Source organism: Diabrotica virgifera, chromosome 3 (assembly GCF_917563875.1).
Source record: "Diabrotica virgifera virgifera chromosome 3, PGI_DIABVI_V3a".
NCBI lineage: Eukaryota > Metazoa > Arthropoda > Insecta > Coleoptera > Chrysomelidae > Diabrotica > Diabrotica virgifera.
The window spans coordinates 128,872,354-128,884,927 of record NC_065445.1 but is presented as its reverse complement, the minus strand read 5'-3'; the positions used below and the strand labels follow the sequence as shown (position 1 = coordinate 128,884,927).

General features: G+C 32.5%; 1 protein-coding gene across 1 annotated transcript in view; it reads left to right on the top strand.

Moving 5' to 3' along the window:
- LOC114339210 (glutamate receptor ionotropic, kainate 2-like) overlaps positions 1 to 12,574 on the top strand; it is a 192,667-nt gene that overhangs the window by 163,948 nt on the left and 16,145 nt on the right. Inside the window, exon 13 of the mRNA XM_050645520.1 lies at positions 10,966 to 11,162. Within this exon, the coding sequence (XP_050501477.1) occupies positions 10,966 to 11,162 (197 nt within the window). The remainder of the gene's footprint in view (positions 1 to 10,965; positions 11,163 to 12,574) is intronic.

Here is a 12,574-nt window from a genome sequence, read left to right as displayed (position 1 = left end):
ATCATATAAACACAACATAACTAAAGGAACTTGTGAAGCGGTAACGATTATGGGCCATTCCACGAACATACGCCTGTTTTGGATTACTTCGACAACGAATATTTTACTGTGCAACATAAAAAGTACGAAAGTAAATAGGTGCTAATAATTATTTCAATAAACAACAATGTAATTTGCAATTTACCTTTGTTCTTCTTATGCACAGTAAAATATTCGTTGTCGAATAATCCAAAACAGGCGTATGTTCGTGGAAAAGGGATCATTTAAGTTGCTAATTAGGGGCATATTTACGATTTTTTTTTGCCAAAACAAAAGGGACCAACTTCATTTTGAACGTAGCTTGCTTACATTTGATGCTAGAAACTTTTTTTAGAAAATCAGAAATAAAGCTTTTATTAAACATTTTAAAAAGTTGTAATGAATTTTCCCCAAAAATTGCTCAATTTTTTGTATATTTCACGTTGAAATACTCTATGCGGAATTTGGTGAACAAGAACCTATTTTTCATTAGCTATAACTCTGGTTATGCTAGGTGTACAGACCTCCTTCATACACCATTTTTTTTACTTTTTTACGGGCTATACTCTCTCAGATTTTTACTCAGAACATTTTTTTCGATAAAATACTTACTTTTTGAATTATTTGCGAAAAACCGTCTAAAAACGTTGTTATTTTGTTGAAAAATGAACATTTTCACTCGCAAATAACTCTAAAAGTATTGACTTTGTGAAAAAAGTTTATAGAAAAGTTCCTTAGAAAAGCTCGGATTATAGGCAAAATGCCTTTTTTTGCCTATTTTGCCTATTATAATTGTTTTTTGCACTTTTTGCCTTTTTTCGTAAATTCCGCCTATTTGTGCCTTTTTTAAAATTTCATGGTACTACCCATGATATTATTCTATTACTAAACCATTCTATAATAAAATTTTGGGTCAATAATAAAATATCAATGGTTTGTTTATATAGGGTGTCCCAAAAGTAGCGGAACGGTCGAATATTTCGCGAACTAAACATCGGATCGAAAAACTGAAAAATACGTGTTCAATCATTTTCAAAAATCTATCCAATGACACCAAACACCAATCCCCACTACACCCTCTGGAGGTGGGGTGGGGGGTAACTTTAAAATCTCAAATGGAAACCCCCAGTTTTTCTTGCAAATTTGGATTAGGTACGTAAAAATAGGCAACTTTTATTCAAGACATTTTTTCGAACTGTGGATATATGGCGCTATAATTGGGAAAAACCATTTATCCTGATACCATAGGTAAATTATAGAAACGGTCTAATAACTCACGAAATACACTTCCAAATGAGAAACCAAAAAATATATTTTTAATCTTTTTCAAAAGCCTTTCGAATAACACCAAACGTGATCCTCCAACCCACCCCTTGGAGTTGGGGTGGGGGGTAACTTTAAAATCTTAAATAGCAATCCCCACTTTTTATTACAAATTCATATCCGTCATAAAAAATTAATCAACGTTTATTCGAAACATTTTATAGAATTGTTAATAGATGGCGCTTTAATTGAAAAAATACGATTATTAGCGCCATCTATCTAAAATTTAAAAAAATGTTTCGAATAAATGTTGCTTAATTTTTTATGAAGAATCCGAATCTGCAATAAAAAGTGGAGGTTGCTATTTAAGATTTTAAAGTTACCCCCCACCCCACCTCCAGGGGTTGGGTTGGAGGGTCACGTTTGGTGTTATTCGAAATTTTTTTGGAAAAGATTAAAAATCTATTTTTTAGTTTCTCATTTGGAAGTGCATTTCGTAAAATACTAGAGTGTTTCTATAATTTACCCATGGTATCAGGATAAATCGTTTTTCCCAATTATAGCGCCATCTATGCACAGTTCGAAAAAATGTTTTGAATAAAAGTTGCTTACTTTTACGTAACAAATTAAAATCTGCAAGAAAAACTGGGGTTTCTATTTAAGATTTTAAAGTTCCCCCCAGCCTACCCCCAGGGGGTGTAGTGGGGGTTGGTGTTTGGTGTCATTGGATAGATTTTTGAAAATGATTGAACAAGTATTTTTCAGTTTTTCGATCCGATGTTTAGTTCGCGAAATGTTCGACGGTTCCACTACTTTTGGGACACCTTGTATAACAGATTTCTAGGAAAATGTACCTGGTCGAGACTTGAGGGTTAACTATTTGGAAATCCCTAGGATTTATTAGTTTATTATCAGTTGTACAGTCGGTTACTGTATCAGAGTTTAGTCACAAATTGCTATATCCTAGTTTAGTTTTGTTGCGTATACCGAAAAGCAAAGAACACGTTTTAAAACGTTTTAGACATTTGTGTGAAAAGATGACATCTTTAAGGCTATGAATCGCACCTTATTCGGAACTTTTTCTAAAAGGAGATGGAGCATTTTGTAAACCATGCGGCAAATCGGTAAGTTTTATTTTTTCTCTTTTTTTCTCGTCCCACAACATAACTAAATTCTAAAGCGGTTTTAGAATTCTAATTATTTTTTTAAATTCTCAGATTTCAAGTAGAAAAAAGTACTTTATTGACCAGCATTGTGGAACCCCACTTCATAAACTTAATTTGGAAAAATTAAATTCCTCTAAGTTAGCCCAAATATCTCTGCGGGATAGTTTAAGCAGTTCAAAAAAAAGGAGGAAGACGCATTTAAATTTGATTTATGCCAGATGATGATTGCATCCAACATTCCTCTATATAAAGTTAATAACCCTAGTTTTAAATGCTTTTTCTAAAAATGTCTTAATAAATCCTTACCGGACGAGAGTACATTGAGAAAACATACTGTGGAAAAATGTTATGTGGAATGTATTTCAAAAATTAAGCGGGAGTTAAAGGGCAATTTTTTGTATATTATCGTGGATGAAACGACAGATGTATGCGGCAGGTATATAGCTAATTTAATGATTGGAATTTTGAACGAAAACTTTGCGAGAAAACCTTATTTAGTTGCCGTTAAAGAATTGGAAAAAACAAACAATTTAACAATAAGTCGATTTATACAAGATAGTTTAACAAACCTCTTTTTACCCAACCCTATACCAGTGAATAAAATAGTTTTAATGCTTTCAGATGCTGCGGCATATATGTTAAAAGCTGCTGTTAATTTAAATATTTTTTATCCTAATTTAATTCATTGCACTTGTGTAGTCCACGGGGTAAATATAATTGCTGAAGAAATAAGAAATCTGTTTCCGTTGGTAAATAATTTTATAAATTTTATGAAAAAAGTTTTTGTAAAGGCTCCGTTGAGGGTGCAAATATATAAAGAAAGACTTCCCGGTGTCCCTTTGCCACCTAAACCAGTAATTACAAGGTGGGGAACCTGGCTCGAAGCAGTTTTTTTTACTCTGAACACTGCAATGAAATAGAATTCGTTATGTCAGAATTTGATGATGATATTTCCGAAGCCATTCGAGAAGCAAAAAAAAATATTAAAAAATCCCAAATTTAAACAGGAACTCGCTTATATCAATGACAATTATAAATTAATAGATAATTTAAAGACGAAATTTAAATCGGCACCTGGAAGTAACGGTCAATTAATTAAAAAAAAAATGAAATATATTTTCGACAAGAATGAAGGTTTTTCGTTTTTATCTAATGTTGCTAAAGTTTTGAATGGGAATCTTCCGAGGAATTACAAATTATGCCAGATTTATTATCCGCTCTGAAATATGCTCCAATTACATCTGTCGATGTCGAACGTTCGTTTTCAATGTACAAATTAATTTTAAGTGATCGAAGACATAGTTTTAAGACCGAAAATATTGAAAAACATTTAGTTGTTTCTATTAATGATAAAATTTTAAGTGGATATAAATAATAAGTTATATTCCTTTATTGCCTATATTTTGCCTAAATGTTAATATTCCTGCCTTTTTTAATAAAAATCTTTGCCTATATAGGCGCCTTTTTCTTCAGTTTTTGTTGCCTATAAATCCGAGCTTTACATATAATTAGTCAGTTTATCTAATTCCGGACTTATTTTGGACATATATTTTTTCACCCCCACAGGGGGTGAAATTCACCTCCAGGGCAAAAGCACACATCGGCACAATATCACTTTCTTTCTTTGACCTGTTAGGTATGCGTTTGCCAAATTTCATGTCAATTTAAGCGGTTCTTTAAAATGTACAGCAAAAACCGTAAAAGAATGTACTAAGATAGGGCCGATTGAAGTCACACTTACGTTGCACCATTTTCGATTCTTATCTATGCAGTCCACATGGCAATCCGTTCTGCTAAACTGAAAATTGATCCAAGACTCAATGGTGCAGCGCATATACTTCGTAAACTGAGCTTACGGTACGTCTTACCTTAAGATTTGTTGGTGCAACCAGGCGTAAGGGAGTTTTCCTTAATTTCGAGACGATAAGCTGGCTAAATACCCAAGTAGGTGAAGGCCAATAAATCAAAGAAGATGAAGACATACATAACTAAGGACCGGATTATATGTTTTTTTCATATCGATATCCATCAAAGATACAATCAAACGCTTCAGGATGTGGACGAATTATGATAATTAAAGATGTTTGACATTAATTTAATTTTACATATTTAGAATATTTTCGGTTTTTTAACATATTTTGATGGTTTGAACATATTTTCGACCGTTTGACATATTTTGGCATATTTTTAACATATTTTGGCATATTTTTAACGTATTTTGACATATTTTTGGCTGTAAACAGCTTGACACAGTTAACCGTGTAACAATGGTTAGGTTTATAAATGATGCTTTCATGAACTTTTTCCTTCCCGATATTGTTACAACTAACAAAATCTTGCTTATGGTTTCCGATTCTGCGTCATACATGGTCGGTCAAAGCTGGCCAACAACTAAAAGTTTTATATCCCAATTTAATTCATGTGACGTGTTTGGCGCAGGGTTTAAACAGAGTGGCGAAAGAAATTCGAAATTCATTTCCTACATTTAATAATTTAATTAGCAACGTGAAGAAAATATTTTTAAAATCGCCTTTAAGGATTCAGATATATAAAGAAAAATTACCAAATACTCTTTTGCAACCGGAGCCTATAATCAGAAGTTGGGGAAAATATTTAAAAGCTGCCTGTTTTTATGCGGAACATTTTCTCCCTATAAAAGAACTAATTTTATGTTTTGAATAAACAAAAATATTGGTGCGATTTCAAAATGCAAATCAATTTTAGAAAACAGATCACTGCACAATGAGCTTTGTTTTATTAAATCGAATTATGAATTTGTTTATAAAACCATCCTCAATCTTGAAACTGAATCGTTTCCACTACAAGAGTCTCTTAATTTAATTTAGAAATTTAAGGAAAACGCTGAAGAAGTTTCTGGCAAAATTGGACAATCAATAAATAAAAAATTTATTGAAACTTTACAAAAAAAATAGTGATTTAAAATTATTATTACAGGAAGCAAACCAAAATTATTGGTGGCGATTTTGATGTTAATACCAATTTAAATGCGGAGATTGTTAATGTTATAAAATTTGCACTAATCACATCAGTTGATGTTGAACAAAGATTGTCAACATACAAATTACTACTAACGGATAGGCGACATAATTTTACTATTGAAAATATTGAAAAACATTTGATTGTGAATTGTTTTTATAAGAAGGAATAAAATGTAGAAACGTAAGTAATAGTAGTAGGTACTAGATAGGTATACATTGGTATATTTAGGTTAATTTTGTCACTATATATACTTACCGTTATTTAATAAAACTTTTATACCTTTTTTGAATGCATATTTTCTTGTTACTTTAAAATGTTTTTCACATATTTCACATATTTGGAACATATTTTAAACTTTTAGGGAATAATTTCAACATATTTTACTTATATTTCAGACATATATATATGCACATATTTCAGTCAAAACAGGAACATATAATCCGGTCTTTATACATAACCTAAAAAATAGGTTAGGAAAAACGTCATACGTAGAATTATGACTAAAGTCAACTAGCTCTTAATATAACGTCTAGAGGTGGAAACTCTCGTTAGCGATAATGTAATGTAAATTAAATTATAGGTTTGTCAGATTTTTCCTACCTCTATTAGTTTCATATCTTTTTATTTCACAACGTATTATGTCTTCGATCTTTTGCGTTATTTTGCCGGTTATTATCGCGCCCATCACTGCGTACAGTATCCAAGCTTAAACTGGAACTAAAAATAACCGCCGAAACCGGCAAATATCGCAAAATATCGACAATATTATTATGATAGCCTATGGGAAGTACGGACTGGACTGTCTGAGGAGAAACAGGAGCAAATTCTTCATCTTTGTGTGCAAAGTTATTATTGTTTTGTATTTTGAGTGGATACCGAATCATCATAACAAACTTATGTTAAAGTCATATAGATCCACAAAAAGTATCAAAAAACTTGCAAATGGATCTTAAGAGAATTCAAAAATAGCTTAGAACATGGAAAATAAAAAAAAATGAAGTAGTGCAGTCACTGAAGGTTTTCACCCCCGATTTCGTTAAACCTTCATCGATTTTCATCAAAATTGGTGTGTTGTGAGAGAATACCTCAAGGAACAAAGGTGACATGATGCCAACTTGCGATTTTACTCTGGGGTGGATGCCATCCCTTCTCGGGATGAAAATTATTATATTAAAAGTAATACCATAAATCGATAGAGGGACAAATTCTAAGCAAAATTTGTTATACAAAGTTATTAATATAAATCAATACTTTTTGAGTTATTAAAGATCAAAGATTTTATTTTTTCGTAAAAAAATGCATGTTTTAAAGCTGTTTTTCACGTATAACTCAAAAACTAAGCTTTTGCAAAAACAGTATTATTACAAAAATTAAAGGTAATAAAAAATTGAGTAGAGTTCTCATTTAAGCAACTAAACTAATGTTAATTCAAAGTGAGTTATGAGTAATTGAATGTATATTTTTTTTCGACGAGTACTCAAATCTAAGTATTTAAGCTTAAATAACGGGAAAACGATGCGTTTAATAAAATATACCTGCTAAGCACTTGTCAAAGTAATTCGGAATACCTATCAAGTGAGCTCCAGAAGAAGTTAATAGCATCAAAATTAAGCAAGTTATGATGAAAATACAAGATCCCTTTCATATTTAATTTAATAATGGACAAAATAATAGAAAACCTTCTCAGAACAGCTGGATTTAAGGTGGGTAACACATACTTTAGAGTCGTTTGCTACGCTGACGATTCTGTCCTTATCGCCGATTCTGAAGTGAATTGCCAAAAGCTACTGCATGCATTTAACACTAAATCTAAAGAATTAAATAATATGCTCATCAACACCGAGAAGACTAAGTACCTAGTAATTTGCAAAGAACCGATAAAATGCAAATTAGAAATTGACTTCAAGCTGTGGAACAGGTGAATCACTCCAAATATTTTGAAGCGAAAATAACAAGCTATGGAAATCTTTCAAAAGAGGTCAGAGAACAAACAATGAAAGCAGCTACAATCTCGGGATGCTTGAACGACATCTCATGGAAGAACAAATATCTAAATAATGAAAGCAAAGTCAAAATATACAGTGGGTCCATAAAGTAACGCATAAATTCATTATTAGCCAAATTAACAACATTATTAGAAATTTACGAAACAGGTCGGTTTTTTTTTTAAATTACGATTTTTTAACTGATACGTACATGTGTACCTATATCATACTAGTGACGTCAACCAATCGATGATTTTTAAAATGAGAGTAATGGTCATGTGTAGCTCATTTCAAATGGTATTCAATTCTCTATTCAGTAATATAATCGTTAACATAATTATTTTTACAGGGTGTCCAAAATAAAAAAAAAATTAATTAAATTAATTGAGACAAAAAGAACGAATGTAATTTATTTAATTCACAATACATTTTAATGTAAAAAAACAGGAAAAATATGTATATTTCACAAATAAATATTGTTTTTAGCTTAAATTCCATGTTAATGCTGCCACCAACCTGCCTCTTGGCAGTTTAAACATTTCATTAAGGCAAAAATCAATGTTTATTTTTCAAATAACTTTTTTTGTTTTCTGACAGTAGTAAAATGTATTTAGAATTAAATTAATTACATACATTCTGCCAATTGTGTAAATTAATTTAATTAAAAAAATTATTTTGAACTATCTGTATAAATAATTATGTTATTATTTATATTAGTGAATAAATAATTGAATACCATTTCAAATGAGTTACCACATGATCCCTATTCTAATTTAAAAAAATCATCGATTACGTCATCACGCCCAGGGGGATGACGTCGCTCGTACGATATACAGTGATGAGCGCGCTTATAACCGGCAAAATAACGCAAAACATGGAAAACATAATAGATTTCGAAACAAAAAGAGGTGAAACTATTGAAGGTGGAAATTATCGTTATAAACGTATAAATTAACATTACATAGTTTCCCACCTTTAGACTTATCAGAGGAGTATGACAACTGTCACTGTGACAGTAGAATTTTATAAAATACTCCTGTCACAGAGTGGGAAACTTTGTAATGTATCTAATGTTAATTATTAGGTACCTTAATAACGATAATTTCTAACTCCACTAGTTTCATCTCTTTTTTTTTGCAATGTATTATGTTTTCCATCTTTTGCGTTATTTTGCCGGTTATTAGTGCGCTCATCACTGTATATGCCAAAAAATCGATATTTAAAATTAAAAAGGGACCTGTTTCGGGAATTTCTAATAGTGTTGTTTATGTGGCTATTAAGGAAATTATGCGCTAATTTATGGACGCACTGTATACAACTACAAGATCTATTATAACATATGCGGCAGAAACAAGACCAGACACAAATAGAACGTTACAAATGATGAGAACAGTTGAAATGAGAACACTAAGAAGTATACAAGGCAAAACTCTACGTGACAGAATAAGAAGTAAAGCCGTCAGACAAAACTGTGGAATACAGGACATAGGAAGGTGCGACAGACAGAGACGAATCTATTGGAACAAACATATAAAGAGAATGGATGACAGCAGACTCGTTAAAAGCATAAGAACGAATAACTCAGTAGGTAAAAGACCACAGGGTAGACCACTAAAACGATGGCGAGAATGCCGGACCTCATCGTCCGGGGAAGACTTGATGGCAATGAACAGGCAGCAGCCTACTAGCATGATATATCATGCTAGAAAGAAGAAGAAGAAGAAGAAGAAGAAGAAGAAAGAAGTAGAAAGGCATTAGTATGGTATAACTAGACCCAAACCCAGACATCCAAAGTGAAAGTTATCCTCCAACACCAAATTGTTCTATATGGTCCATATAATGTCCAGAAAAAAGTCACACCTTTTTGAGCGTCGGGTTTGGGGGAGAGGGGGAGAAATCGTTAAATTCGTAGTTTTTTAGGGGTTTCGTCAATATTTCTCAAACTATGCTGTTTAGCATGAACAACCTTTTATACAAAAATGTTCTACATTACATTTGAAATAAAAAAGGCTTTATGAATAATCCTTTTAAAATGAACGGTTCCAAAGTTACGGAGGTAGTATTTGTAGTATAATTGGTCCAAAAAAAGGCCTAACCCAAACATCCAAAGTAAAAGTTTTCCTCCAACACCAAATTGTTCTATATGGTCCACATACTGTTCAGTAAAAAGTTTCTGTTCAGTACGGTTTGGGGGGGGGGGGAGATGGAGGAGAAGTCTGTAAATTAGTAGTTTTTTTAAGTTTTTCGTCAATATTTCTAAAACTATGCTTTAGTGTAAACAATGTTCTATACAAAAATGTTCTACATAACATTTAAAACAAAATGTCCTATACATAATTGTTATAAAATCAACGTTTCCAGAGTTACGGAGGGTGAAAAGTGGAGGTTTTCGATACTTTCTATATTTTTTCGGCAATTTATAATATTATTACTGATGAAAGAGAAGACCTGGGGGGATACGATAAGTCAGGACATATTGGTAAAGGGGATTAACATTGATATGACCCAAAATAGAATTGTGTGGAGAAATGCAATTAGGGAAGCCGACCCCGCATAGGGATAAGGAAAAGAGAATGATGATGATGACTGATGAAAGAAATTTTCTTTAACACGATTGTGTTTTGTAAATAAAATTTGCTATTTTAGTGGCCGATGGTATGTTAGAGATAAGCCCTTGAAGAAACATCAACCTCACCACCCAAAATCATCATCAATTGCCCAAAAAATATAAAAAGTATCGAAATCCTACACTTTTACCCTCCGTAACTCTGGAACCGTTGATTTTATAACAGTTATGTATAGGACCTTTTTGGTTTTAAATTTTATGTAGAACATTTTTGTATAGAACATTGTTTACGCTAAAGCATTTTTTTAGAAATATTGACGAAAAACTTTAAAAAACTACTAATTTACCGACTTCTCCCCCATCTTCCCCCCAAACCGGACGCTCAAAATGGTGTAACTTTTTAATGAACAAATGTGGACCATATAGAACAATTTGGTGTTGGAGGAAACCTTTTACTTTGGATGGCTGGGTTAAGCCTTTTTTTTGACCAATTATACTATACTACCTCCGTAACTTTGGAACCGTTCATTTTAGGAGGACTATGAATAGGGCCTTTTTTATTTCAAATTTAATGTAGAAGTATAGGAGGTTGTTCATGCTAAACCGCATAGTTTTAGAAATATTGACGAAAAACGTAAAAAACTACGAATTTACCGACTTCTTCCCCCTCTCCCACCAAACCCGACGCTCAAAATGGTGTGACTTTTTTCTGAACATTATGTGGACCATATAGAACAATTTAGTGTTTGAAGATAACCTTCACTTTGGATGTCTGGGTTATGCCATCTTTGGGATCAATTGTATCATACTACATTATGTAAGTTTAAAATGGTATTAGCTGAAACATTGACTTTTTAGCTCTGGTTCTTAATGATTAAAGTGTTCTCTAACTACACATTATTTTTTTCCTTTAAGTTTTCAATTTCATATTTTGCTTTATACATATTTTAAATTTAATGATTTTTAGGATGACGGTGGCAGTTCAGATGCTACACCGTTAAATTTAAAGGGCGTTGAAGGTGTGTTCTGGGTCACAATAGGAGGTACAATTTTTGCTATTTTTGTGGCAATTCTTGAATCACTACTGTTTTGCCGGAAGAAGGCCAAACGAAATAACATACCGTACCTGGAAGCATTAAAAGAGGAAGTCCGATTTTATCTTAGGTATGTTCACATATTTTGTATTAAATTACTTGTTTCTAATGTATTATACTTAATTTCATTATTCCTTTCTTTATATATTTTTCTTTACCTCTGGATTAATTTAACGTTATTGCATTTTGAAGTAAATGGATATGATAGTGCTTGTTACATAAAAATAAGAACGAAATACAATTATGTTATGTTACATGTTAAGGGGATGGGTACGAACTTTCGGCTTCAATGCTATTTAAATAGGATTCACTTTTTTCGAATCCTGAGAAAACTAATATGTATTTTTAAAAATTTAAACGCAGAATGAAAGATTACGTTATTACCGAGGGCTGAAAGTCCCTGAAAACGTCTATAATGTTTATTTTAATAAGTTACAGGGGTGAAAAACTAAGAGAAAATAAGTACGTATCAGAAATTAATAGCGATACCCCCTCTCTGATATCTGGAACAAAGTTAGAAAAATATCTGGTTTACACACTTCACATAATTTCACAGGGCTAAAAGAAAATAATAAGTTCATAACATCGAGCAGCGATATTGCAAACATTTTTGGAAGAATCTATCAAGCCACTCATCGAATCAACAGTATACCGCCAATTTTCTCAAAGCCAAAGAATTCTCCGAACACAATCCCGTTCATCCGTTTGAAGCACAAAATTATTCATTAAACCATCCCATCTGTTTGCAAGAGATAAACGCATATATCCTTAACTTATTATAAACTCATCTATCCTTAACTTATCTATCGTCCTGGGCAGTACCGGCGCTAGGGTATAAGGTGCCTGCCTGCATAACTAGCATACGCGCCCTTCGGTTTTTTTAAATTAGTATTTTGTATAGTACCAGCAGAAAAATGCTCATTTTGGCGCCCCCCCAAACAGGGGCGCCCGCCTGCAGTGCATCCCTTGCAGGCCTGTTATCACTGGCCCTGGTCCTGGGCCTGACGGTATTCCTTCAGCATTTCTGAAACATCTTCCTGCTTCAGCCAAAACGTATCTCTTATATTTAACAAAATTTGGCTTTACCACCAATGGCCAGCTACTTGGTCATTCCTCTCCTAAAAACTAATAAAGATAAATATGACCCAGAATCATACCGACCCATCTCTCTGACATCGACAACCTGCAAATTACTAGAAAATATTGTAAACTCCAGGCTCTCATGGGTTTTAAAGAATTCTAATTTTTTAATCTCCGAGAAAAACGGCTTTAGAAAAGATCGGTCAACCACAGACAACATTTTAGACTTGGAAAGTGAAATACATGAAGCTCCTGCTACAAACCAAAAGTACATTGCTATATTTTTTGATTTAGAACGTGCATTTAATAAAGCTTGGAAGTACCTACAACATTTTGAAGCAACTTCATAAATGGAATAATCATGGTCACTGCCTTGCTCTCATTAAAAATTTTTTAAGTAAC